General features: G+C 43.6%; 1 protein-coding gene across 2 annotated transcripts in view; it reads right to left on the bottom strand.

The window, feature by feature from the left end:
- The window catches only part of LAMA3 (laminin subunit alpha 3), a 248,035-nt gene that overhangs the window by 181,953 nt on the left and 40,529 nt on the right, over nucleotides 1-25,553 (bottom strand). For both annotated transcript variants that reach the window (XM_087439074.1, XM_087439073.1), the window contains exons 3-6: nucleotides 5,465-5,582; nucleotides 4,634-4,752; nucleotides 3,249-3,419; nucleotides 654-745 (exon numbers count right to left, since the gene is read on the bottom strand). In XM_087439074.1, the coding sequence (XP_087295200.1) occupies nucleotides 654-745; nucleotides 3,249-3,419; nucleotides 4,634-4,752; nucleotides 5,465-5,582 (500 nt within the window). The remainder of the gene's footprint in view (nucleotides 1-653; nucleotides 746-3,248; nucleotides 3,420-4,633; nucleotides 4,753-5,464; nucleotides 5,583-25,553) is intronic.

Genomic DNA, 25,553 nt, shown 5'->3' with positions numbered 1-25,553 from the left:
ATTCCACTTATATAAAGTACTTAGCCACATTAGTCCAATTCATAGAGACAGAAAGTAGAATGGTGGTTTCCAGGGGCTGCTGGCAGAAGGGAATGGGGAGTTGTTGTTTAATGGGCATAGAGTTTTGGTTTTGCAAAATAAAAAGAGTTTCTGAGACTGGCTGCACAACAATGTGAATGTGCTTAACACGATGGAACTTAAACCAGCACCACTTAAAAATGGTACTGTGGCCAACTTTATACTATGTGGATTGTACCACAACAAAAAAAAAAGAAAAAAGGATTTGAAAATGTATACCCCTGATCTCATTAGACCAGAGATGACAAACATGTTTTATTTCTCTTGCCAACTCTAATCAACTATTCTTGGCTGCCTGGGGCACTGTCTGGGGCATGGGGGAGGGATTTTGTGGCTGCATCCCAGGTCACCTGTGTGGCTGTGATTGTTTAGCCATGTCTGCTATGGGCTTTTTGGGGGCGTGTGGAAGAAAGTGTAGGGCTGGAGAAGGGTATGCACACACACCACCTATTTGTCGATAGTGAAACATTCCTGTTGAGAGCAGGAACTTAGAAATATTTAATGGGATGCAAACATCCATGGAAACAATTAGACATTCATAGCAAGGCTAAAAAACCTCTGTACCATGTACTTACAGTTTTTCAGGATTGTTTGCATTACACACGTCAGCGTGGCCGTTGCAAACACACCGCCCACCAATGCTGATATCCTTTATGCTGTAATAATACTATACAACAGAAAACAGAACGTGCCAGTTTTACTAGACAGCAACATAAGCTTTCCTTTACTGTTCTCCACTGTTCACTGACCCTGTTTCCCTGTTCTGCTCTCTTGAGCCCACCTCAACACAGAAGGGAGTCACAATTGGATGGAACTTGTCTTAGAAAAGAAATGCATCCCTCAATCAAATTTAATAGCATACTGACAAATTTGTGCATTTTAGAAAATCACATGCTTTCAATGCATGGAGAGAAATTGCGTTGCAAAAGAATCATACCTTACAGCCTCTTGGAAAGGGATTAAGTGCTTTTTAGTTTTTTTTTTTTTTTAATGTAAATCTGGGTTTCATAAACTGAACATATTTATTTACCAAAAATTTTCCACCGACTATGTGCAGGCTCCAGGAAAGGAGAGGATATTTACAACGATGGATCAGATATAGCGCTGAGACTGGCAGGGGCTGCCAGCACTTGTTGAAGCCCTGCTGGCTCAGCGTTAATAAGGCCAAAAGGCAGAGGTTCAAGCTCCAAAAGGCCAGGCAGGGTGAGCTTCAGACCTGCCAAGGACTGTTGCCTAATCCAGGCCACAAATACGGGTAGGCCATCTCATCGAAAGGCACATCTCCAGTACAGGGGAGGCCTTTCCACTAGCGACAACAGGGGGCACCGTCTGCCAGCTTCCTTACTTCTCAGACTTGGTGGGAGATGCACAGGACTCAGTGAGGAATCTGGGGTTGTAGCATAATCTTTCTCGCTGAGGTCATGCTGCCAGTGAGAAGAACACCTGTCAGGGAGGAAGTCTGAAGTCACAAGGACAAGAGGGTTTTTGTATCTTTTCATTGTTGTTCTTGCGATCAGTCATTGTAAAGTGCCCTATGCACTCGATGGGGTTCTGTTCCGATTTCCTCTTTAAAAACTGTTGAAATGTCTAAGCTTCCTGGCAACGTCTTACTTAGCCTGAAGACATCAACAACTCCTCTTGTTAATATGGATAAATTCAGTATTAGAGGGCTTTCTCTGACAAGTTGACACTCAGAGGCTTTTGTGATCACCATAGAAGTTTCTCTCTACGCATGTGTTAAGGGCAGCAGCAGCAACGGAGAGAAGCACTCGACAAGGCTTCACCCCAGCGGCACACACGATGCGTGTGGTAGGACAGCCGGTATCCTATTTCTCCATTCAAAGAAGCAACCTAGAATTGGGGGGTCAAGATTATATATGTGGTATGCTCCATAAAAAATCACTTAATGGAGAAGACTACATTCACCTAAGTGAAAGGAAACGTACATACATATGCAGTACAAATCTTGCAAGCCCCCAAAAGAAAATGAAAGGAAAAAAAAGGTGGTTGTACATTTGTGGTGAGGCCCAGAGGAATGCAAACACAGTCTGGCTACAGTTTATCAGAAAGCCCAGCTCTCCCTTATAAATTCCATCCTCAGAGCCAGTGTAGTTCCCACGTACAGCAGCTCAGAGAGAGCTAAGGGGCCAGAAAATGCATAAGACAGGCCACCTACAGATCACTAGCCTCTCTGGAAAATGCTCAAAACTATAGTAAAACTTACTTTTCTCTCTCTCTTCCTTTCCCAGCTCTCTGATATTACCTACGTAAGAAGCCAAACTCTATAAGGTTTGCTGGACATCTTCCACCCACCCTTCCAGGTCCTCTCTCTACCTCTCTCCAACCTGCCTTTTGCCCTGGGCCTGAGCTTTATGGGCTGCAATAATGGAATCTCTTGCTCTCTGGCTTCCTGTTGGGTTTGCCCAATGGGAGGCCCTGGCAGGGAAGCAGGGTGGGAAAAGAGTGAATTCAGGGTACTTATTCTGCTGGCTCCCTCTGGGCCCAGGAGACAGGGGTACTGTCCTGACACTGAGAGTGAGAGATGTTTAGGGTGTACATCCAACACAGTAGAATACTAGTGCTCACCAACATCTATGTCTCTTCTATGTGGGCTAGATTACATTACCCAGCCTCCCGCATCTAGGTGGAGACACACAGCCAGTTCCTGCCAATGGAAGTGAACTGCATGGTTAGGAACGGGTGGGTCGTCTCTACGCTCTCCCTCTCCCCTCATCTGCTGACCAAATTCAGGGGATCCAGAGGAGGACTCTGAGGTCCCAAAGGATGCCTGCAACTCCAGATAGAAAGAGCCTGGTTCCCTGAATGACTGCGTGGAGCTGATCCCACCTGCTGACCCACATTAGATTGTGACATGAGCAAAAAATGAACTTTTATTTTGTTAAGCCTCTGACACTTGGGGATTGTTTGTTATAATAGCAGACTAATATTGGGCTGGCTATCATCTTTTACCTTTCATCTTCTTTGAATATAATGATTTTTCTTCAACAACCAAACTTCTAAATTACATCTAGTATTTCAGACAAGAACAACTGCTATGCCTACACCATTACTGGCTGTAAAGATTACATGAAAGAGTTCAAGGTAATTAATTTGATAAGGGGAAAAAAGTAACAAAAGCTGCTCTTGAGGCACTTAAAAACGTGACTCACTCGCCGAGTGACAGTTGGATCTCGCTGTGCTTTGGAGATGAGGTGTCCAAGAAGGGTGTTGGTTCGGAGAAAACGCAAGCGGATGTTTGTTGCCTTGGTAAACTCCCTCAGGGTGTGAGAGAAAGTAAAATTTTTTGCACCCGGACGACCATTTATCAAGGACACCACAACCTAAAATAACCACACACACAGAGGGAAAAAAATCCTTAATCCTTTTATCAAAATTTAGCTGCAAGTAACTAAAAATAACTCACACGCCCCAAAGCACTTGGTTTCTTTGAGCCATTAGTGGTCTATATGTGGTCTTCAATCTTGCTTATATCTAAAAATATCATTACTAGTTCCATCTTCCTTCCAAAATCTGTCCTTAAAAGCTGGGCTCTCAGGAGATGTTATCATTTCATTTTCAAACCCTTTGTTCTATCAGTTGTGGGGCTATAACACTATGAAATGTTGAAAATATAATGTTAAAATCTATAAATACAAGGAAACAACTTTTTGTCAAGCTGCATCAAAGAAACAAAGCTAAAGTAATCTACAAACCCAAATGAGGTTGAAAAAAGGAAGTCTCTGGATATAAAGCTGACAGCGAAGGGGACAAAAAAATCGATACAAAAATCCAGGTTTTGTTTTGAAGCTTGAGGAGGTGAAGTCCAAGGCCCAACCATTTGAGACATGAACCACTCACTGATCATTGGAAGACAATGAATACAGCTGCTCAAGAAAGATCTCTCTACCTAAAGAGAGGGAGGGGGACTGACACCCTTTAAAGATGTTCATTTGAAACTCATTTCATGTTCATGATGGCCTTCCAATTTCCATGGAATTCTTCTCTGATTTTCCCCACTCCCCCATCTCCCCAACAATAGCATGGCTGACTTCAACAAGGGCCAAATGCAATCCCAAATGGACAGCAATTCTCTTCTCCCTTACAGATGACACCTACCCTGCCAAAAAGGATCAGGAATTAATTAGCACTGCCACCTACCCCTCACCTCCTCACTCTTATGGGGGATAACGTGTTCGTGAAGCCATGGGAGGGGTCTTCACCTCAACCACAGCGACCCACCTTCTAAATATTCCACTGGAAAAGAGAGTTCAAGACCTGTGGGCCTTGAATCCGGAATCCTGACTTCTTGAGGAGAATTAGAGACCTCAAATAAAATTTCAAATGTCAGTTATATCTCAATTAAAAAAAAAAGGATTTCCAACCAACACCTGAGAGTCTTCCGTGTGATTCCTTTACCATTTCGTCCCAAGCACTGGTTTCCATCGTGATCTATGTTAGATCTCCTTGAAGGTGCAAGTTTCACAATTATGAAAAATTTGATATCTTCATGTTCATTTCTGAGGCTTACCTCTCATGGCCTCCCAAATCCACTCACCTCACCATTTTCCAAAGGTACAATCCGGGAATATTCAGTAGTACAAAGGACGTCATCATCTCCGGTGATAGCCATATTTGCCTCCCGCCCAAATTGTTCCAAGCAGTCTACTTTAGCATCTAGGACAGAACCGTTTGAATATTACAAAATAAAATATTATCATCTTCTTGTAAATCTCTTAAGAAATCTTATGTTACATGAAAAGGGAAAGAAGAGAGAAGCATTTAAGATTTTTAGACAAAAGCTTAGAATGAAGTTTTCAATTCATAAAAGAAAATACCAAGCCATTTCAGGCCACTTGACTTTCAACAGCAACATTTGGAAAAGTAGTTCTAAATCCTTATTCCTCATTAGGCAAGTTTACCCTCTTAGGAGCATTCTTGGAAAACCCAGTGCCTTTGTAAGTAAAATCCTTGTCCACTTCAATTCATCATAGGTGCAGAGACGCTGACATCCTTCATTAGTAAAGACCATAGGGTCAGGTAAGTAATGTGAAGTGCAGGATCCATAAAGGTGGAACTTAGTTCCTAATTCCACGTAAAAGGAAAAGGACTGGAGCTATGGCCCAGTTATAGGTACACTGCTTCCCCCCAAATAGTGGCAAGAACTGTTATCATAAAAGGCGCTTCAACCACAGTTCTGCATGTGTTTCCTTGGAATTCATGCACGCATGCTTGAGAAATAGGGATGTTCTAAGGGTAACCTAGAGAGTTAAAATTAACCAGTCCCTAACTAGCCACACTGAGAGACTAATTTTCTAGTTAAATCCATAGTCTTGATCTGATGCAAATAATTAGAGCCCCTTATAACATGGTAGGCAAGATCACTTACGAGCAAAATATTGCCAAGGTGAGTAGGTGCTTCCAAAGTCCACAGATCTTTCCAAGATCCAAAGATCAGGGCGAGGAGAATTTGCAAACTTGATTAAAACATAAGCCACATGGAAAAGCTGACAAAGCAAAGGAGATATCGTTATTAAAGTCGCCTCATCTATTCACAACCTCGACCATCTCTAGGCGATGCTGATTGCCCAGGCGACACATAGCCACAACTCTCCCGAGAACCAGATCCAACTTCTAACTGCCTATTGGACATCTCTACCTGGGTGTAGCCTCTCAAGCTTATCACGTTCAAAACCAAAATAACCATTTTTCTTTCTCCACCAAATCTATACATGAATCTTTGTCACACCTTAGTCATTACACCCTTCAATTTCAATCAGCCTACACAGCATTTAAAGTCTGTACATTCAGAGAAGTCTGATGTCGAGCAACAGTTATCATGTGTTAAGCACTTCCAGGACCAAGAGCCAACAGCACGGCCCAGAGTGTCTCCCAGGACTGGCATGTGCCCTGGTTCCAGGCCTTGGAGAGTTCACAGCTCCAGAGCTGGGACCTGAGCAGCTGTTTGTTAAAGTGGTAGCACCTCCTTCCCCTGTGCCATCTCCACTCGTCTCCTCTTTTCATGATTGCTCTCCTTCTTATTAATTTTCTCATTCATCCTCATCACTGTTTTGCCCATGGCCAGGACAATCCAAAATTATGGAAGAGATGAAGTGGGACTTTGGTCTTGCTTTCTTTACCCTCCCACTCTTGAATCTCAATGTGCCTTCCACGGAGGACCCCAGGAGTCCTTGCAGTCTATCCCTCCCCTCCTCCCTCATAACTTATCTGGCTTGAATTTTGGACTCTGAGAGTCTATATATTTTCCAAAGAGCCTGGTATGACAATGAATACAGGTGTTAAACAAATCTGTTAACATGTTAATGAGCAAGGATTATCTTCACCTCCCACACTCTCTCCACCCCCCATACTCCCTAACCTCCAAGTGACACATTCAACAGTGACTTCACGAAGAGGACTCCCCCACCTTATTAGCTAGCCTAGTAGAGCCATTTGAACAATGAGCACATCTAGTCAGAGAGAGAGGCAGTACTCAGACTCTGTGGGATTTTTTTTATTTCTTGGGGAAAAAAAGGAGTTTCACCTTTATATTTTTCACTTACAACAGTATGGTAAAGGTCACACATTTTTTTTAAAAAGTCTCAGAACTACTAGCTAATGTAAATGTTCCAAACACAGTACTAGAAGCCAAAATGCCTAGGACAACGGTTCTCAAATTTTAGTCTCAGGACCCTCTACACTTTTATAAATTATTGAGGACCTCAAAAAGCTTTAGTTTTTGTGAGTTATATCTATTGATATGTACCATATTAAAAATTATGGCTGAGAAAATTAAATTTAAAAATATATATTACAAATTCATTTAAAATAATAATAAACCCATTACAGGCAAACATAAAATACCATATTTTTATCAAAAATTACTGTATTTTCCAAAACATAAAAATTGTGGTGAGAATAATGGCTTTGCTTTACATTTTAAAAATCTCTTTAAATGCCTGACTTAATAGAAGACAGCTGGATTCTCATATCTGCTTCTGCATTCAGTCTGTTGTGATATGTTGTTTTGGTTGAAGAAAATCTGGCCTCACGTAGATCTGTAATGGGAAAGGGAGGACCTCAAAGCTTGTGGACCTCCGGAAAGGTCTTGAGGACCCCACGTGGTCTCAACCACACTTTGAGAACCACTGCTGTCGATCACAGAGATTACCCTCTGCTCTAAGAAGACCCTCTGCTTATTTCTCTGTGGAAGGAAGAACTGTCACACCAACTACTGAAAATCCTAAGTTCAGCCAGTTCTGTTCCAAACACTTGCTCTTTGATTTTGAAAAAACTGCTTCCCTGGGCTCAGATTAATGCTCCCAGATTGTCTACCGACTCTTGGGAAAAATGATCTAACCTCAGGGAGAAAAACTAATTAGGAATCATAAGGTACTGTAAAAACCATAAAACAATACCTAAAGGTAGGAGAAATAACTTTCTAAAGACACATACCATTACTACAGAGTGAAGGAATCCATAGGAATCCAAGAACTCCCAGTTTGGAAAACCAGAACAAATATGTTTCCCTTAAAACTGTTTGCACAACTCTCTCAGACCACATTAAAAAAAAAAACTCTGCTTTTAGATACGTAAGATAAAATAGAAATGAAACATATTTGCATACAGGAATCATTCAAAGCATTCTTAGCCTCTTCCATCAAAATCCTACAATCATGGTACCTCCCTCCAAAGAAAACCCTATTTATTTAATAGTTTATGATCTAATGGTTATACGTTCTAGGTACTATGTTAAACACCTCACCAACATTCTTGCATTCAGACCTCACGATACAAGTGGAGTTTTATTAACCCCCTTTACAGATGAGGAAAGTGTGGCTTTGAGAGGTTAAGTAACGGGCCCATATCACACAGGCATAAAAATCCTGAGCCTGCGTATATTCTACTCACTGATCATTAGCTATGCCACAGAAGGTACTTCATATTTGACCTGTTTCATCCTAGGGGAAATAAATTATCAGAGGAGTTCCAAACATCATTATCTCCAGATATGCTAAGATTCCATTATAAGGAGCCCGGAGGTGGGGAGCTACACTATAATACATCTCGAGGGATATTTGAGTGCACTGGTTTTCCAAAGTTGCACCTTCTGCTATTGAAAATCCTAATAAATGAAATGGCCCCTGTGGCTCAGAAGGCCACTCTCTTTGTTTCCCTTCCTCCTGTTCTGAGATAGTGTGTGATCCCTTTGAAGCGGCACAGCAGTTCAAAATCTCCAATCTAGCAGCAAGTGGAGACATGTAGAGGTGGACCCCTCCACTTGTTATATGAGCCTGCCACCTGGGCTTCATTTAATAAGCTCACTGAGTCCACCAACTCATCTTGCAGCACCTATCACACAGGGCATTCCACTTTATAATGTTTTCCTCCATTTTCATCTTAGGAACTTGTTTCTGAGTTCCTTAACACACGTTTATATGCCCTACTGGTAGGGTACATTTCATTTTTTCTGATTCCATTTGCACTGACAGACTCTATGTTTCCTCTATCACCACCGCTGCTGTGTAACTTGCAGTTGATTCTTTTCAAGTGCTCCAGCTCTGCAGCAAATCTCCTTGGAGACTCGCAGATTCAAAATGTTGCTGCAAGGCAGAGTGCATGGTCTCCAAAGTGGGTTCACAGCCCAGCTCATGCATGTTAAACCAACAGGTATGGATTTATTCTCTTCTGCTTCATAGTTTAAAATTATGTGCCTTCTAAGAGGCTCCTTCTGTTAAACTCCTATTATCAGTTACTTATGTTTGCTTTTTCATCACTCAAAATACTTCAAAGCACACATGAACCACACTTGAGATTCACTGATATAAACGAGGACCTGTTATGAAACTAGAAAGCACCAGGCTATGGAGTCCCTAGAAGCAGAAAAGCAAAGACAAAGTTGTGCATTTTCAGAAAAATAACATTTGGGAGTCAAAGGAGGAAAAAAATGACCAAAAAGATTGAGGTATAGTCTTTTCTGCACGTGCTTTTGGAACAAGCTAAAGATGGCTTGAACTATGTTCATGATGATTTAGGTAGAGATACAAAGTGGTCTTTTAAATAATGTTTTAATGAAGAAGATAATAATCATAAAAGATGGAGTGTAAGGCACTTTGACTTCACAAGCCGAGTAGGTGAGATGAGACAGCATCATCTGATCCTTGTTTCTCTCCCCAGTGGTCTCACTCTGAAGCCTCTGAAATTACAGCTCACTCCAGCCCATCACCTAGTCATTTCAGAGCCTTCCCAGATTGCATGCAGTATGTGTTCAATAAATGCTATGAATGAATGGATGGACATATGGATGGATGGATGGATGGATGGATGGATGCATGCATGAATATTAAAGTTGTGTTGTTGCCTCCAAGTTCAGTAGGTGGGCACCAATTGGCAAGCACAGATACAGAGGTGGACCCCAAAGTAGTCCTGTCTGGTGCCCGAGCTTAGCGGTGAATCAACTCCTAGCCCTGTGACTCTAAGTACATCACTGAACCACGCTGAGATTTTACTTTCTTGCCTATAAAATAATAAGATAATGATCATCAAAGGTATTTGTTAAGTAGATGAGGGACAATAATATGCACTTCACACAAATTTTATACTCGTCATTTACAAGAGCACCTATCATACTCTGTGGCAAGTATTTGTTTTCCTCTGTCATTCCCACTAGACTGTGACATCTTATGTGTCTTAATCACTCCTGTATCCTCAGAGTAGACACTTAATAAATGTTGAATCGAAATGAAATTAATAAATGGGACATGTGAAATTGCAAAATATTATGCAAACGTATCTAAAATCACATCCAAAATTAGCTTCTCACTCAACTAATAGTACAACCTCCTCCAAAAAGAGTCTAAGTTTATAATGTGAAATTAGTTTGTTATAATAGTTTATAATTTGGTATATAGGTTATAATTTGGTATTGTTCCACAAAGCATCTTCTCATTTACTTTTTCTAATTTTTTTTTTTTTTGGTGAGGAAGATCAGCCCTAATCCTCCTCCTTTTGCTGAGGAAGACTGGCTCTGAGCTAACATCTATTGCCAATTCTCCTCCTTTTTGTCCCCCCAAAGCCCCAGTAGATAGTTGTATGTCATAGTTGCACATCCTTCTAGTTGTTGTATGTGGGACGCGGCCTCAGCATGGCCGGAGAAGCGGTGTGTCGGTGCGCGCCCGGGATCCGAACCTGGGCTGCCAGCAGCGGAGCGCACGCACTTAACTGCTAAGCCACGGGGCCGGCCCTCTAATTTTTTATTTTACATAATTTTCAAACCTACAGGAAAGCTCAAAGAACAGTAAATGCATATCCATACACTTTTCACTTAGATTAACCATAAGTTGACATTTCACCACATTTGCCCGCACTCTCTCTCTCTGTGTCTACACACACACACATACACACTGTTTTTTGAATCTTTGAAAATAAGTTTCAGACATCATTATGCTTCACCCCTAAATATTTCAGCATGTATCTCCCAAGAACATGGAAATTTCTTCTACATAAACTCAACATTTTGATGCCTGAGATATTTTAACATTTATACAAAAATCTTATCTAATACACTGCCCATGTTCACATTTCCCTGAACTCTCCTAATAACGCCCATTGTATTTTTCCATTCCAGAGTCCAATCAAGGATTATATACAGCATTTAGTTGGCAAGTCTGTTTTGTCTCCTTTAATCTAGAGCAGTCCTCCCACAGTTTTTGTCTTTCCTGACACTGACATTGTGAAGAGTCCAGGTCCTTTCTATCACAGCACGTTGCACAATCTGAATCTGCCTGATTATTTTCTCATGATCTGCTTCAGGGTAAGCATTTTGGCAGCATTACTGCCTGCGTGATTGTCCTTCTCAGGGCATCATGCCGGGGGGCACGTGATGCCAGCTTGTTCTATTATCAGTCACGTATATTTAATTTTTTGCTTAAGAAGATGTCCACCAGATTTCCCCATTATAAAGTCACCTTTTTACCTTTGTCAATAATAAGTAACCTGTGGAGAGATACTTTGAAACATTTATTTCTATTAACTAAATTATATATGTATCCACTGTCCATGTAAAACAAATACAAGTTATAATAATAAGTCCCAAAAGGAACCACACAATTAAACTTCCTTCGTGGCTGGTGCCCATTTGAAAAACTTATCTAATGAGCTAATTTTATAGCAATGTTTTAATTGAGAAAGAAAGATACAGATCAAGTGAAATTAAATTCCATTTCAGTAACCTTGTTTGAAAACTTTTTACAAAATAAAGTACACTCCTCATAAAACAGTCAAGGCCAGTGATGAAAACATAACTCAGCTGGCCTGAAAAAGGATCCTTTTAATCCTGGTCCAAAGAGCACAGCTGCCAATGGCTTGGCTAGGGCCCTTCTTTCTTGTGGGTTTATCACCGCCCTGTGCTATAAAACCCAGACCCTGGCACCACTAAAAACAGTGTGCTTGGGAGGAAAGTCACTCTGTCCCTCAGCTCCTCTGTTTCCCAGAAGCACCTGCTCACCTGCAAGAAGAGAAGGTACATCATTCCAGAAACTTACAAGAAGGGACTCAAGAGGTCCCTAGGTCGACCTCTCACCCAGGGTAAGAACCTAGAATCTCTTTTTGAGAGGAAACCCACTGCATTGTTGTCAAATTGGGCCATTACACGTTTCCTCAGTGTTTTGTCAAAAGCTTTCTCTCTTGGGTCCCCCTCCCACCCTTGGGAGTAGCACAGATTTCTACTATTTATCCCACATGACGGCCTGCCCAGAATTTAAATACCAACACCACATCTCCCTGGCTTCTTTCTAAGGAATTAAGATTCAAATCATCAGGAGGCAAAGATTAGCGTAGAAACTAGAAAGGAGACGAAAATTACAGTCTTTCGCTTCCTCATTAAAAATAACTACAATAGCCTAAGAAATAAAATCCCTAAACCAAAATTGAGTCTAAAGATTTGGATCACCCCAATAACTTGGAACATGACAAGCCCACTATTTTTTTAATGGAAGATTTCAAGAAAAAAAATCACAAGACAGGGAGAAGGTGAAACATTTGCATCTATATTTTATTACTGATAGATTCTTAACTCTGGAGAAAAAAATGATTGATGACATATAGCATGATTTTCATTAATCATGACTTTAATCATTGTTCCTCAAGTAGACTCAGAGGGCAGAACTTGAGACTAACATATGTTACTCAAGAGCATTTTATCCACAACTAACAATTTACAAGTAGATTTGGTGGTGATTTTAAATAAGCTGAAGCCCATTGGAATCCAAGAACTCTGAGTTCAATTTCACAATTAAGTCATGTTATCCTACTCTCTATAGCTACTCTCAACTGTTGGGGAATTTTTTTGTCTAGGATCTGATTCCCCTTGTAAAACTCACTTTTTCTCATTCGTGCTTTTTTGCTAATTTATAATAAAACTGTGTATGACATTTGGTTCACTCACTGAACTGATAAGTAGCCTAAGAATTTGTCTGACAAACTATACAGAACAAGGAAAATTATATAGTCACGTTCTTTTCAAGGCAAAGAGATTTAACTAACTCGATTTTAATAACCTTCAACCAAGATATCTAAACCCTCCTTGAATCCATTTATATTTTTTTAGACTCAACAATTTCTAAAAATATATTGATTTCTGTAAGTGACTTACACCATGTAGTCTTCAACAAAATATTTATCAGTGATGATGATTTGTCCTAAATCAGATACCAAATGATATTATTGTCATTTTTCACAAATCAGCCCACACCCTCCATGATGCTCCAGATTCCTCCTTTTGGCCAATATCTTCCTACTTAAAAAGGATTAACATTTCTGGCCTGCACTCATAATGATCCTTTCCTATTTTTCATTGTGAATTATCTCTTCTTCTCTCCCTCTGTTACATCTTTCTCCAGGTTCAGCATTCATGGCTAAAAAGAGTTTTACCCAAGGTTAAATAATACTTTTGGCTGTGTTTCCAATGCCCTTACGAATGACAGGGCACTTCAGAGACCTTTTTTTTTTGCAGGGAAAGATTTGCCCTGAACTAACATCTGTTGCCAATCTTCCTCTTTTTCTTTTTCTCCCAAAGCCCCAATGCATGGTTGTATATCCTAGTTGCAAGTCCTTCTAGTTCTTCTAAGTGAGCCGTCACCACAGCATAGCAACTGACAGACGAGTGGTGTGGATCTGCAACTGGGAAACGCACCCCGGCCGCCAAAGTGGTGAGAGTGCCGAACGTTAACCACTAGAACCTCAGGGCTGGCTCCAGAGACCTTTTTGACAAGAGCTGTGCATGTCCATAAGGCATAATGATGGTTACTTAAACTGACTCAGCAAACTCATTTTTATTAGTCAGCATATTCATTTTTGGAATGACTGTAAGCTGAAATGTCATTTCAAATCAGCTGAGCTACAGATTAAATCTGGCTACAGAACTTGCCCTTTGGCCAGAAGCTGTCTTTACTTTCTGAACACTAAATCCCCTAGCGTTCTCAAGTGGGTAGTACCACTGTCTGGGATGTTTTAGTGGTTGTCACAATAAGAAGCATCTGCAGAGGTGTCACCTGCCCCTGAGAAAGATCGCAGCCAGTGCCGGCTGAAGAGGCTTTCTGGGTGCTTAGATCTAACAAAGGGACTTGTGCTGCAGTCCAGAGTACAGCTCGAGAGGGGCCGTGTTGGAGGTGTTTGTCTTTTATTTGTTGGACTTTTGAGGGTCTGAATGCCTTTCCCACCTTATGAATCTTGCTGGGAACAGAATGTACCTTCCAATGTTAGAAGCTGAAAATGCCAGCTTTTCTGGCTCCCCTGGCAGGTAAGGCAGCATGGGTGCATGACCCAGGCTCAGGGAATTGGATGTCTCCTTCTGAGATTTTGCATCTAGAGCAAGTGATACAAAAAGGCAGGGACACTGAAGAATTCTTTTTAGAAACAGCAAAGACAGCAGCACCATCTGGCTTCTGGGGACAATGGCTGACCCCAGCAGGGGCAAACGGAGTCCAGAGTCCCAGCTCAGGGCTGACAGTGTCGCCAGTCCCAGCTGCAGTAACCAGGGGCAGTGGCAGCTGTGTCCTTTCAGACGCGACTATGGTTCTAACTGTGCGGCCACCTTTGCTTCTGCCCATTTCCTGAGCCTCATGCTCCATGCTCCTCAAACCCCCACCCACTACCCTACCTCTGCTCCTTCCACCCTCGAAGGTGACTTTTTCTCTTTCACTGGTAAAACCAGAACCACCAAAAAGGAACTCCCATCTCTTCCCTTCCCAAATCTATGAGCATATTTGCATCTGCACATCCTCCCCTTCTTCCCTCTGGACCAATGGAGGGAGAAGCCGCTTCCTGTCACAAGCCAGTCCTTCCCTCTGTGCTCTGGATCCCACTCCCCTCCTGCCTTCTGACCGACCGAGCCTCACCATTAGCTTTTAAACGACTCTTCTTTCCTAAAGAAGAGAAGATGCCTCTCCCTCCAGCCAAACTTTCTTCTAGCTCCACTCCACCGCCTTCTTCCCATCAGAGCCACATGTCTTTGAAGGGTGGCACGCTGGCTCGTCCCCCTTCCTTACCTCTAACTCACCTCCCCAACTCCTCCAGTTCACCTAGAGTTCAGTCTTAGCCTTTTCTTGCCTCATGCTGTACTCTATTTCCATCTTACCCCATGACTCCCGATTTATATCTCTAGCCAGACTTCTCACATCAACCTCAGACCTGTATTTCCACTTAATCTCCACTTGAGATGCCTCATATCCACCTCAACTCAATAAGGCCCAACTGAAGCCTAATCCCAGTCCCTGGAGGCTGCTAACTCCTATTTAACCTTTAAGTCTCATCTTGGCCTTCACCCTCTCTGGCTAGCTGTCTGTATTTTATGTTTCCTGGAGCACTGTGCTTTTCCTTTAAAACACTCATCACAGGAGTAATTAAATAAATATTCATGTATAGAGTGCACAGGGCCCTGTGAATACAGGTTGTGTGCTTGACTATCCTGCCCACTCAAGAACCGCAACAGCAATCCTCTGGCTACACATAGCTGTGGGCCAGGGCAGGGCCTGCACTTTGCCTGAATGAGGGCGATGCTGGGAGTAAGCTAAGACACAAGGATTGCACTTACTTGGCATAAAACAGCACAGCTCAGAGTCACTTTCACTGTGATGGAAAGGTGTATCCCAGCTGAACTCTCGGATCTGGACATGAGATTGCCTCTGTGTCCCAAATGCTCCCACTTAAATGCTCTGGCTCCTGCAAGGACCTCTAGCAGGCCCCTTCACAGCAGGACAAACGTGTGGGAAAGAGTAATGCCGCAGGGTGAGGGAGGTCCAGGTGTGAAGGGTCAGAGTGCAATGGGGTGAGGGCAGGTGGGTGGGCAGCAGAGTGAAGTGTGGACCAGCTCCACACTCGACAGACATGAGGAGGGTTCTGTGCCAGCTCAGCATCAGCCAGGAGTCAGGTGACCTTGGGTGAATGAGCTGAACTTCTCAAGCCTCAGTTTCCTGAAATTCAGCTCCAGAGAAGACACTGTTAGGAACCAGGGCAGGGTTCAAGCCTGCCCCAGAGGGGACGTAAAGTGGAACAAGAGCCAGAGAAGTAAGCAAGGTGGCCAGACGGATCCACAACAGCAGGTATGGGTTAAACCTGGAAACTGGAGTCAGTGGCTCCGGGCTAACTGGCTGCTGGCACGCCTAGCAGGCGGGGGCGCAGCATACTCCCACTCTGCCCATTGGCAGAGAACGGGACTGACAGGAAAAAACACCTTCTATGCCAGTAGGAACCATCCCACTAAAAGCAATCTGGCCACCTTGCAGGGAATGAGGTCTGCGTCTGAAGACGGTAGATGGGGTAAGCAGCTAGGCATTCTGGAAAGGAGAGTCTGGGGTTGGAGGGTGGGTGGAGCCCCAAAGTTCCATCACCCCCAACCTACACAATGACCTGGCCCCTCTCACATCCTGTGGACCCATCTCTGCCCCCTCCCCAATTGTCTTACTCCCTGGTCTTCTTTCCTAAAGCCTTTCCCCAGTCCAGGGCACCTTTTCTCCCCACACCCCAAAAGCTACACAGAGAGGGGAGGATTATACCATAATGCTTATATCATCCCATCTTGAAAATGTGAACTATTACAGCTATTACAGCTACACAAGGGACTAAATGGATTTTTAAGGCGTAGCTTAGGAGATCCTTATTCATAACGTTTCTCTGAGGAAAAAAATGCAATATGGGGTCTGGCCCAGTGGCATAGTGGTTGGCTTCGCATGCTTTGGTGGCCTGGGGTTTGTGAGTTCAGATCCCGGGCATGGACCTACATACTGCTCATCAAACCATGCTGCAGCGGTATCCCACATACAAAATAGAGGAAGACTGGCACAGATGTTAGCTCAGGGCCAATCTTCCTCACCAAAGGAAAAAAAATGCAATATGAGTTCTAAATATCCAATGTACCTTTTGGCACACACCTAATTTATACCTATATATGACTTCCCCCAAGGCAATATTCTATTAAATAAATCAATGTGAAAGATCATCTCACTAATGACCATATAAATACCAACCCCGTAGTGGTCAGAAGCAATGAAATAGATACACATACACTATTGATGAACTTTCATAACATGAAGTACATGAATACGAAAGACATCAAACTAGATGTTACAGCACATTTATATAAATTATATATATATATATATATATACACACACACTCATATAGATACACACACACACATATATATATTCACAAAAAAACCACACTTCATATTGTATGGGCAGTGTATCATGATAGGGAGAGGGCAGGACCGGGGGCCAGAATGTCTGGCTCCAGTCTTCAAGCTGTGCAATCTGTGAGATTCCCTTCATTTCTTTGTGCCTTCGTACCCTCATCTGTAAAAAGAAATTATAATAGTACTTAATGTTGGAGTTTTTGAAAGGGCCCAATAAAAAGCATCCCTCTCCCGTTTCTGGTTCAGAACCAACTGAGAAATAAGACAAAGGAGCAAAGGTGATGGGGACAAAACATTGCCTTTATTTCTGGTGAAACGGACGCACGCTGTCTGCTGACAGTGAACGCTAGATGAGATGTCCTGTGGTCAGCGGCCTGCGTGGCTCTGGCAGGAGAAGCAGAGAAGAGCGCGTGCCTCTGATGGCCAGCTCTCAGGGGACAGGGCAGAGCCATGTGTGCCCAGTTCTTGATTCCACACTCACCATCCAGAAGAAGAGGGGACAGAGAGAGGCCAGCAGTGCTACCCAGGTGGAGTCCCCTTCACATGGACAGAGACATCACTGACCAAGCACCACATGGTGTGTGTGAGGGGTGAAAGAGTGGATGCCTAGAGAGCACTTGGCACAGAACCCGGCACATGTGAGGGTCAGTCAGCAGAAGTGAGCGCTCCTCAAGGGCACAGCTGTGTTTCAGCTTAAGCAGCAAAGACATTAGAGCAGATGCTTAGGAAGCGGGGTGGGGAACAGGAGTGGGGATCCAGAAGGAAGGGTAGGAATATAAAAGTAAAGCAAGAGTGGGGCATAACGCATACCATGCTATGGGCTGAGAAGTATGATTAGTTCATCTCCTTGAAGTGGGGACCATATCTCTAAAATTCTCTAACAACTGCTTCCTAGGGATATATAACAATATAAAACTAAATGGAACATCAGCCTTTAGTAATCATAAAATATACGCTGTCTCCTGTTTTGGTCAAGTGACTTGGCAAAAACCCCAGGGAACCACTGGAAACATCCATCAGCACCTTCTCCTGGTTCCAGGCCAGCAGCAGGAGCCACCTTGTGTTCAGGGAGGAGGGGAGACGGCATGATTGGCAGGAGCCTCATGAATGCAAACACAAGGAGCACATGCACTCTAGAAGGAATCACTTTCTTCTTGTGGTTTGTACAGCCAGTAATCGAGATTTTTTTTTTTTTTTTTTTTTTACTCATTCCTATCGACTAAGAGACATGGGTACATTAATTTCCTAACTTGCAAAGAGAGAGGACTGCTTTCATTTGAATTGCAATTCAACTAATGGTGTCCAGGGAATAAATCCACCCCAAATTAAGGAAAACTTTCCGAGTTTGAAAATATCCATTTGGATGGCTTGATCCTGCTCCTGCTGGCTACCCAGATCCCAGGTCCTGCTTTATCTCTGTGACCTTCTAACTTCTGGCTTCTTCTTTCCTTGATGTTCTTTTCAGGCTGGCAAGACCTTTCCATAAGCCAAGCCCAGGACTAGTCACTTCTTGAAACTCCTGCTGCAGGGGGCACAAAGTTCTGAGGATGGCCACAGGGGGCTATCTTATCACCATGGTTCCGTCAGAAGAGTCTAAGTTTATGTTTAGGGAGTTGTAAAAGGAAATCCTTGCTTTTTTTTCCCTTCATTCCACAGAATCAATGTGGGAAGTTCTGTGCACCTGCCTTTTGCCCTACAGCTGATGACTTAAGGACGGTTAGAGTAACACTCATTAGAATGAAGCCTATATCTATCGTGATAGGCTGGTTGCATTGCAGTGACAATCAACTTCAAGATCTCACTGATTTAAAACAATAAATTTGTTTGTATCTCACCCATGCTACATGTCTATTGAGGGTGGGCTCTGCTCCATGTCCTCCTCACACAGGGACACAAACCAGTGGAGCCCCTACAATCTGGAACATCACCAAGGCAGGAAGGGAACGTGATGCATCGTGCACCAAAGCAGGTCCCGTGGCCAGGCTTTCCTTCAAAGAGCCAGGCGACTGTAGCCCTACCTTGAGCCTGGAAGGAGAAGAACTGGAAATCCTGGTGAGCTAGATATGTAGAGGGGCTGACGCTTAGAGGACCCCATTTCATACCAATTTGGCCCCATTGTCTCTGCTAAGTCAAAAATCAATGGTGGAAGAAGTTGAGATTTCAAAGGTGTTGGGTTCTCTCTTTTCTCATTCACTCTGCCCACACTGGCCATAGAGAACAACTATGGCTGAGAGAACATGTGCTCAATTCTGGACATTTGTCCAAGCAAGGGGGCAAAATGATGCTCTCAAACTGAAGTGTGCATTAGAAGCACGTGGGGAGCACGTTACAGTGCAGATTCTCAGGCTACAATTGGGACATTCTAATTCAGTAGGTCTGCAGTGAGACCTAGAAAATAGGGCCAGCTATGTATTTGCAGAGCTCAGAGAAAAATGAAAACACAGGGGCCCTTGTTTAAAGGCAGGAAAAAAATGTCTTTAAAGTTACTAAAATATACTTTTTCCTTTCTTCCACAGTTTCTTTCTTGGCCTATCATGGTATTTTTTATTTGCTATCTAATATTGCACTCCCTTGGGCAAGGGTAAATACAGACCCTCACAGGTGCCCGGGGACCCCACTCTGCCACTGGCTGTGTACACTCCAGGATCCCCCTCCCGATAGCTGCTGAGTTGACATGTCATGCAATGCCCTGGCCAAGGGCAAGGAAGTCAATCTCCCCTTCCCATGGGCCCACTGCCCCAACCCACACAGAGGGACAACCTCCAAGGGATCAGAACCTCCTCTCTGGGATGTGATTGGTACCTGGATGCAGGATGGATGAGAGGTTCATCCCTGTCAAGTTGCCCATCACTCTGCTAGCTTGGGACAGAAGTTGCACTGCCATGCCCCTCCTCCACATGGTGTGCATGCAGCCAACCTTCCCTGCACCTGCTCCCAGACCCCAGCCAGGGGCAAAGGACAGGAAGGTGGGGACAAGGAGGAGGAGGATTGGAGGGATCAAGGTGCCAGGACTTGGAGGAGCAGGTGGCCAAGAACCCGTCTGGGGAGGCAGGATGGCTCATGAGCCAGCACATGCTCCACTGTCCCACTGGACTTCGCTTACAAAACACAAATTCAAACATAAAATTATTGAGAATTTCAAGATGGCATTAAGCCCCAGCTTGGGTCCCCCTTCTTAGCACAGGGATTTAAGGACTAACTTTGAGAAACACTGACCTAAAGACAGGCTCACCCAGGGGAAACAGGTAATCAGACAGGTTTCAATACCAAGGAGTAGGACAAAAGAGTAGAGACTCTGAGAGCCAGCATTGCTCCGGGCAGGAAGTTGCCCCATGTTCTAGAATTTGATACCAGGGTCCAGTCACACCATTGGCTCTTGGACAACTGGTAAAAGAAAACACAACTCTAAGATCCAGAGAGATGATCATGATGGACTCATAGGGGTGACCAACCATTCTGGTTTGCCTGGGACTGCCCTGTTTTAGTAATGAAAATCCTGCATCCCAGAAAACCCCTTAGTCTCAAGCAAACTGGAACAGTTGGTCACGCTACGACCAAGGCCTAGTATTGGCCCAACAAACTCCTATTTATCTTTGAAAGACTAATGGAAAGGCTGCTTTCTTGAAAAATCTTCTCAAAACATTCCAAGCAGAGATAATACCTCCCTCCATGGTGGTTACACTTATCAGAGTGTACCCTAATTCTTTACTCATGCATTTGCTCCCCAGGAAGAACGTGAAATCCCAGAATTCTATATGAATATACAAAGGGATCCTGCTACAAATGCTGGGGAAGGAGAAGAGGGGTGGAGAGGACCCAGCCGCTGTGGTGTGTACGATGTGGGGACCTGATGGCAGGGGGGCACCAAGACAGCCCAGGGCCAGCCACGTGCTGGTCGCTGAGCTAGAAACCCAGTGCTCCTCTGCTTTGCTCCCTGGGCTGCGGCTCAGTCCCAGAACCTGAAGCTCTATCTGCTGGGATTAGTGCCCTGAGCTGGAGGAAATGCAGGGTCAAGAAACAGCAAAACCCGGCAGGTGGTTGCAGTAGCAAGAAAAAGGTGGTAGCTGCCAGAAGATCAGTGAAGTAGAATTGTTAAAATAATAGTGAGAAGGAGGAGGAGGAGGAAGAGGACCGCTAGCATTTGTTGAGGATTTAGGATGTGCCAGGTACTAACACTTATATGTTTCTGTTGTCTTTACAATAACCCCAGTATATTGGTACTAATATTATCCCTACTTCATAGATGTAGAAACTAAAGTTTGGAGAAGATGTGGAACATGTCTGTAGCCACACAGCAAGTAATAACAAAGCACGGACTCAAGCCCACATCGATCTGATTCCAAAGCCTGGGCTTTTATTAGCGATGCCGCTGTCATGGACAGCTACAGGGCCACATAGGGCCAAAGTTGGGGAGTCTGACTCTTTCTTCAAGGAGTCTTTCCTCCCTGGGTGGGGCTGCCAGTGCCAGAAGTTGCTGCACAGCCTCATTTTCTGGTCTCCATGTGGACTATGCTCAAGAAAGCCAGAAACAGGAGGAATATAGAGAGTTACCTGGCTGTGAAGACATTTGGCCCCAATCTCCGGGTCTGTGTGTCCCTAGCATAGTGTCCATTATCACTCTCAAGGCTGGTTGGGAGGCTTCGCCCACTCCTCTTAGACCTCATCTTCTTGCACCAGGGTTCTCGCTTCTTCTCCCCTGCCCACCTGCTTCTGGCCCAGGTTTTGCTTTGCTCTTCACTTCCCAGTGAGGTCTGCTGATGAGCAGGGAGTCCTTCTAGCCCCTCGCTGCTCAGAGTGTAGCTCATAGGCCACCAACCGTGGCATCACTGGGGAACATCTTAGAAATGCAGAATCTATGGGCAACCTTCTGAGTTTAGAATCATCATTTGAATAGATGATTCAGATGTTCATTTAAGTTTGCGAAGCACTGGTCCAGTCCATAACATCTACCCTTTTTTCCACCAGAAGCACATTGCTAGCGCTGCTCTTTCTCCTACGGATACCTGGTCTCAAGTAAATTTTCAGTCAGTATTTTGCCTTTCCCAAGGACATTACCCCTTTAATAGCTTTATCCCCAGCTAAAGGAATTCCAGAGGCTGGAGAACAGCCTGCTCTACATCCTGAAATCACAGCATGCCCATAGCTGCCAAACCATCTCTGTAGATGTATGTAACTTCAGGTAGGCAAATTACAATCTAATTGTGCAAGTCTACCTTCTATAGGGTAATACGTCGAGCAAGAAATTTCAGCATAGACCATACTTTATTAAGGCTCAATTGTTCTCCAAAGTAAGCAATAACTCTTAACAAGAGGAGAAATAATGGGTAGGGAGAGGTACAACGTGGGTGGGAAGGGGTCTTTTGAAAGAATGCCTCGAGACATTATGAGTCATAATACGAACGCTTAGGAGAATCCCTACATATTTAAAAACAAACCCACTCTCAGCTATCAACACACATATTATTATCCTACTGTTACTGGAAAAATTTAGGAGCAGAAAAAAAATACGAGAGAATGAAATAGTACAATAGCTAATGAGGTCTTATAATGAAGGGATATATTTGCTCTAGGAAAAAAACATGTCAAGTCAGTTCTAAAAGGAAACAGCTGAGTGAAAGTAGGTTCTTTGTCCATTACGTATCGTAAAAGGAAAATTATAACCTGGCATGCTCTTCTGACAGCCTTTGATGCTCAGCCATTCTGCCTGATGTTGAGCTTCTCTGTGAAAATCCACTCAGAAAAAAGCAAAAGTAAAAAGTAAGCCATAGCCAGCTATAAAGCTTGAGTGTTTTCTACAGAATTGCATTCTACTTCTCAAAATGACTCAGAAATATCATTTAACACTATAACATAAGAAATATTTTTATATGAATATACAAATTTTTCAGGCTCAGGAGAATCATAAAGTAAGGTAAAATATATCTTGCGAGTTTATTCTAAGTGGCAACAAAACATATGACTGGAATGAAAACAGCGATTATATTTTACTGTTTCATCAATATATTGTGCGTATTCATCTACATCCCATTTTGTTTAAGAAAGAAAGGGTGGGAGGGATTTAGGTCCCTAAATCCTAAAGAATGTAAAGACAGTGAGCAATATGAAATTACCAAGAATCAAAACAAATAAAAAAAGGAGTAAAAGGAAAATTGATGGATAGGGATGAAATGCTGAGGCCATAGTGAAGTCTGCACACAAAGTGCGTGCCAGGAAGCTCCAGACGCTTGCATGGTAGAGCCATAAATTTGCATCTAGTAACCAACATAAAGATGGAAACGTGATCCCAGTGTTTACATGTTTTGTTTAGTTTTGTTTTTTATTTTAATGCCCAAAAGAAGCACAACTGTTTTGGGGACTAAAGGGACTTCTCAAACGGATCTTTACAGGGCAATACTGTGGAAGACGATGGACAACATCCTGAGAGAGGGGCAGCAGTTATAAGCCAAATACCCACCTAAGCCATAAGAGCTCCATGGAGCTGGAGCACAGACAAAATGGGAGCATCGCGTGCATTATCATCACACAGTACTGAAGGCCGGCTCTGCAGCCAGACTGCCTGGTTACAAATCCTCTGTTTACCCCCAAGCTCACCTGTGACCATTAGTCATAGCTTATGCAACACTGGGAGGCTATGTAACATCTCTGACCTTCAGTTTCCTCTTCCAGAAAATGGAGACCTATCTCATAAGGTTGTGGTGAGGATTAAATGAGTTAATACTTGAAAGGTGCTTCAAACAGTTCCTAGCAGAGAAAGTATATCAGCATTAAATTCATGTTATAGCTGCCACAAAACTTAGGTTTTTAAACTTTAAATTACTCATCTTGTGAAGCAGATGTTGAAGAATTTTTTAAGACTTATGAGCTTATCTACCATAAGGAAAAGAGCAACATACCTTCTTCCTACCACCTATTTTTCTAAATGTTTAGACTAATACTCTAAATTTAAATGACCAAAAGTCCAACTTTTTCATTATGTCTTCAATATGTTCCAAGTTGCAAGTGATAAATATCTTACTATCCACTGCATATGTATGGTTTTTGCTGTGTGAGAGACATACGTAAAGTGGGCAGATATAAGCAAGGAACTCTTTGTATCTTCATTCATGCATTAAACATACATTTACTGAATAATTTCTATCCACCAGCTATTTTCCTAGGTATTGGGGATACAGAAAGGAACAGAATACTGTTCCTTACTTCATAGCCATAATTCAATTGAGCTCTTTCTCTTCCTCTCCCTGTCTCCCTCTCTCTGTCTGTCACACATACACACACACACACACACACACACTCAAATTATACGTACTTTTTAAAAACTTCTATTTAGTAACCTCCTTAATAATTTCCTTTCATTCTTTTAGAGATGACAACTGGGGGATTTCAATAAATTTCAACCAGCTGAAAAGCATCCTTTGCAAGTCAGAGTGCGGGTGTCACTCAGAGCCCCAGGGGGAGACAGATGACCAACTAGAACAAAATAATTGAGCAGAGTTTAACAAAGCAGCTATTTACAAAGGAGTGGGCAGAGTGAGGGAGGCCTTCTCATGATGGCAACGCGCCTCAGAGCCAGGAACATCTGAGAGCCTCTCCCACCCTGACCTGAAGGGCAAGGAGAGGAAGCAGATACTGGAGCCGAGACAGAGCTGTAGCTGTAGAGGCAAGTTGCCTGCCCGAAGTCAAGACCTTCGATAGAAGAACTGAGATACTGCAACTTATGGGAGGAATAGATGCCCCAATCTCTCTCCTCCTACCCTCTGAGCTGAGCACTGGCATGTACCTCCCATTGGCCAAACCCTGCCAGAAGCCAGAGGGCAGGGAAGCCTGTGGATGCTGCCCACGAGGGTCAAGCTGCTTTGGGCACTGAGCAGGGCAGAGAGTGGGTGGGGGAGGGAGGGAGACTACCTGGGTCATGAAGGGAGTTGGGGCTACAGTCTTAAATAATGAACAAATGTATCTTGAACTGCACAACCAAATCTGAACCAGAGAAGAGACCTCATGTCATAGAAAGGAGAGGCACACTTTTCAGGATGCGACACAGTGGGCATCAATAACTTTGAAGAAAAGTTATAGTCCATGGTCTAGAGCAGTGCTACTCAAAGTCCTTTGTCACACACAGTTTGAGGAGCACTTGTCTAAGCAGTGCTTCTGGAATTTTAACGTGCATGCGATCTACCTGGGGAGACGTAAAATGCAGGTTCCAATTCAATAGGTCCAGGTTGGGGCCCAGAATTCTGCATTTCTAACAAGCTTCCAGGAGATGCCAATGCAGCTGATCCAAAGACCACACTTTGAGCAGCAAGGTCAGAGCTGCCCAGGCTGAAAACGGGCAGGGTTTCAGGGATGTGAAGGCGCCCTTGGGTTGGGTGGTGGTTTGTATAGCCTTGGGGAGAGTAGAGGACCCAGCAGCACATGGACTGAAAGAAATGGGCGAAATAAGGAAGGAAGGAGAGCAGTGTCCAGGACTGAGTGGATGGCTGGCTAGGAGAGTAATAAAATGAGTTTAACTGGGACTCATGTGAAAGCCATAGCAACCTATTAATGAGGGCAAGCCAGGGCAGCCCGGCAAGGTGTCAGACCCACCTCTGTCTTAAATACCAGGCACTTTCAGGTCCAGCCCTGCCCAGGCCTGAGCAGTGCTGGGGCGATGCCCTCGCGCTGAAACACAGGTATTTGCAAAACAGCTGCTCTGCATGCAGTCTCCCTGTCCTCGCCTCCCTCCGCTGTAAGGAGGCTGGACTCTGGTTTCCATGCACTCGAGCTCACCATGCCCAGCCCTGGGCCTGCTCTC

Source organism: Ceratotherium simum, chromosome 14 (genome assembly GCF_057802395.1).
Source record: "Ceratotherium simum simum isolate JZ-2026a chromosome 14, ASM5780239v1, whole genome shotgun sequence".
Lineage (NCBI taxonomy): Eukaryota > Metazoa > Chordata > Mammalia > Perissodactyla > Rhinocerotidae > Ceratotherium > Ceratotherium simum.
The sequence above is the reverse complement of the archived record's forward strand: the minus strand, read 5'-3'. Positions and strand labels throughout refer to the sequence as shown.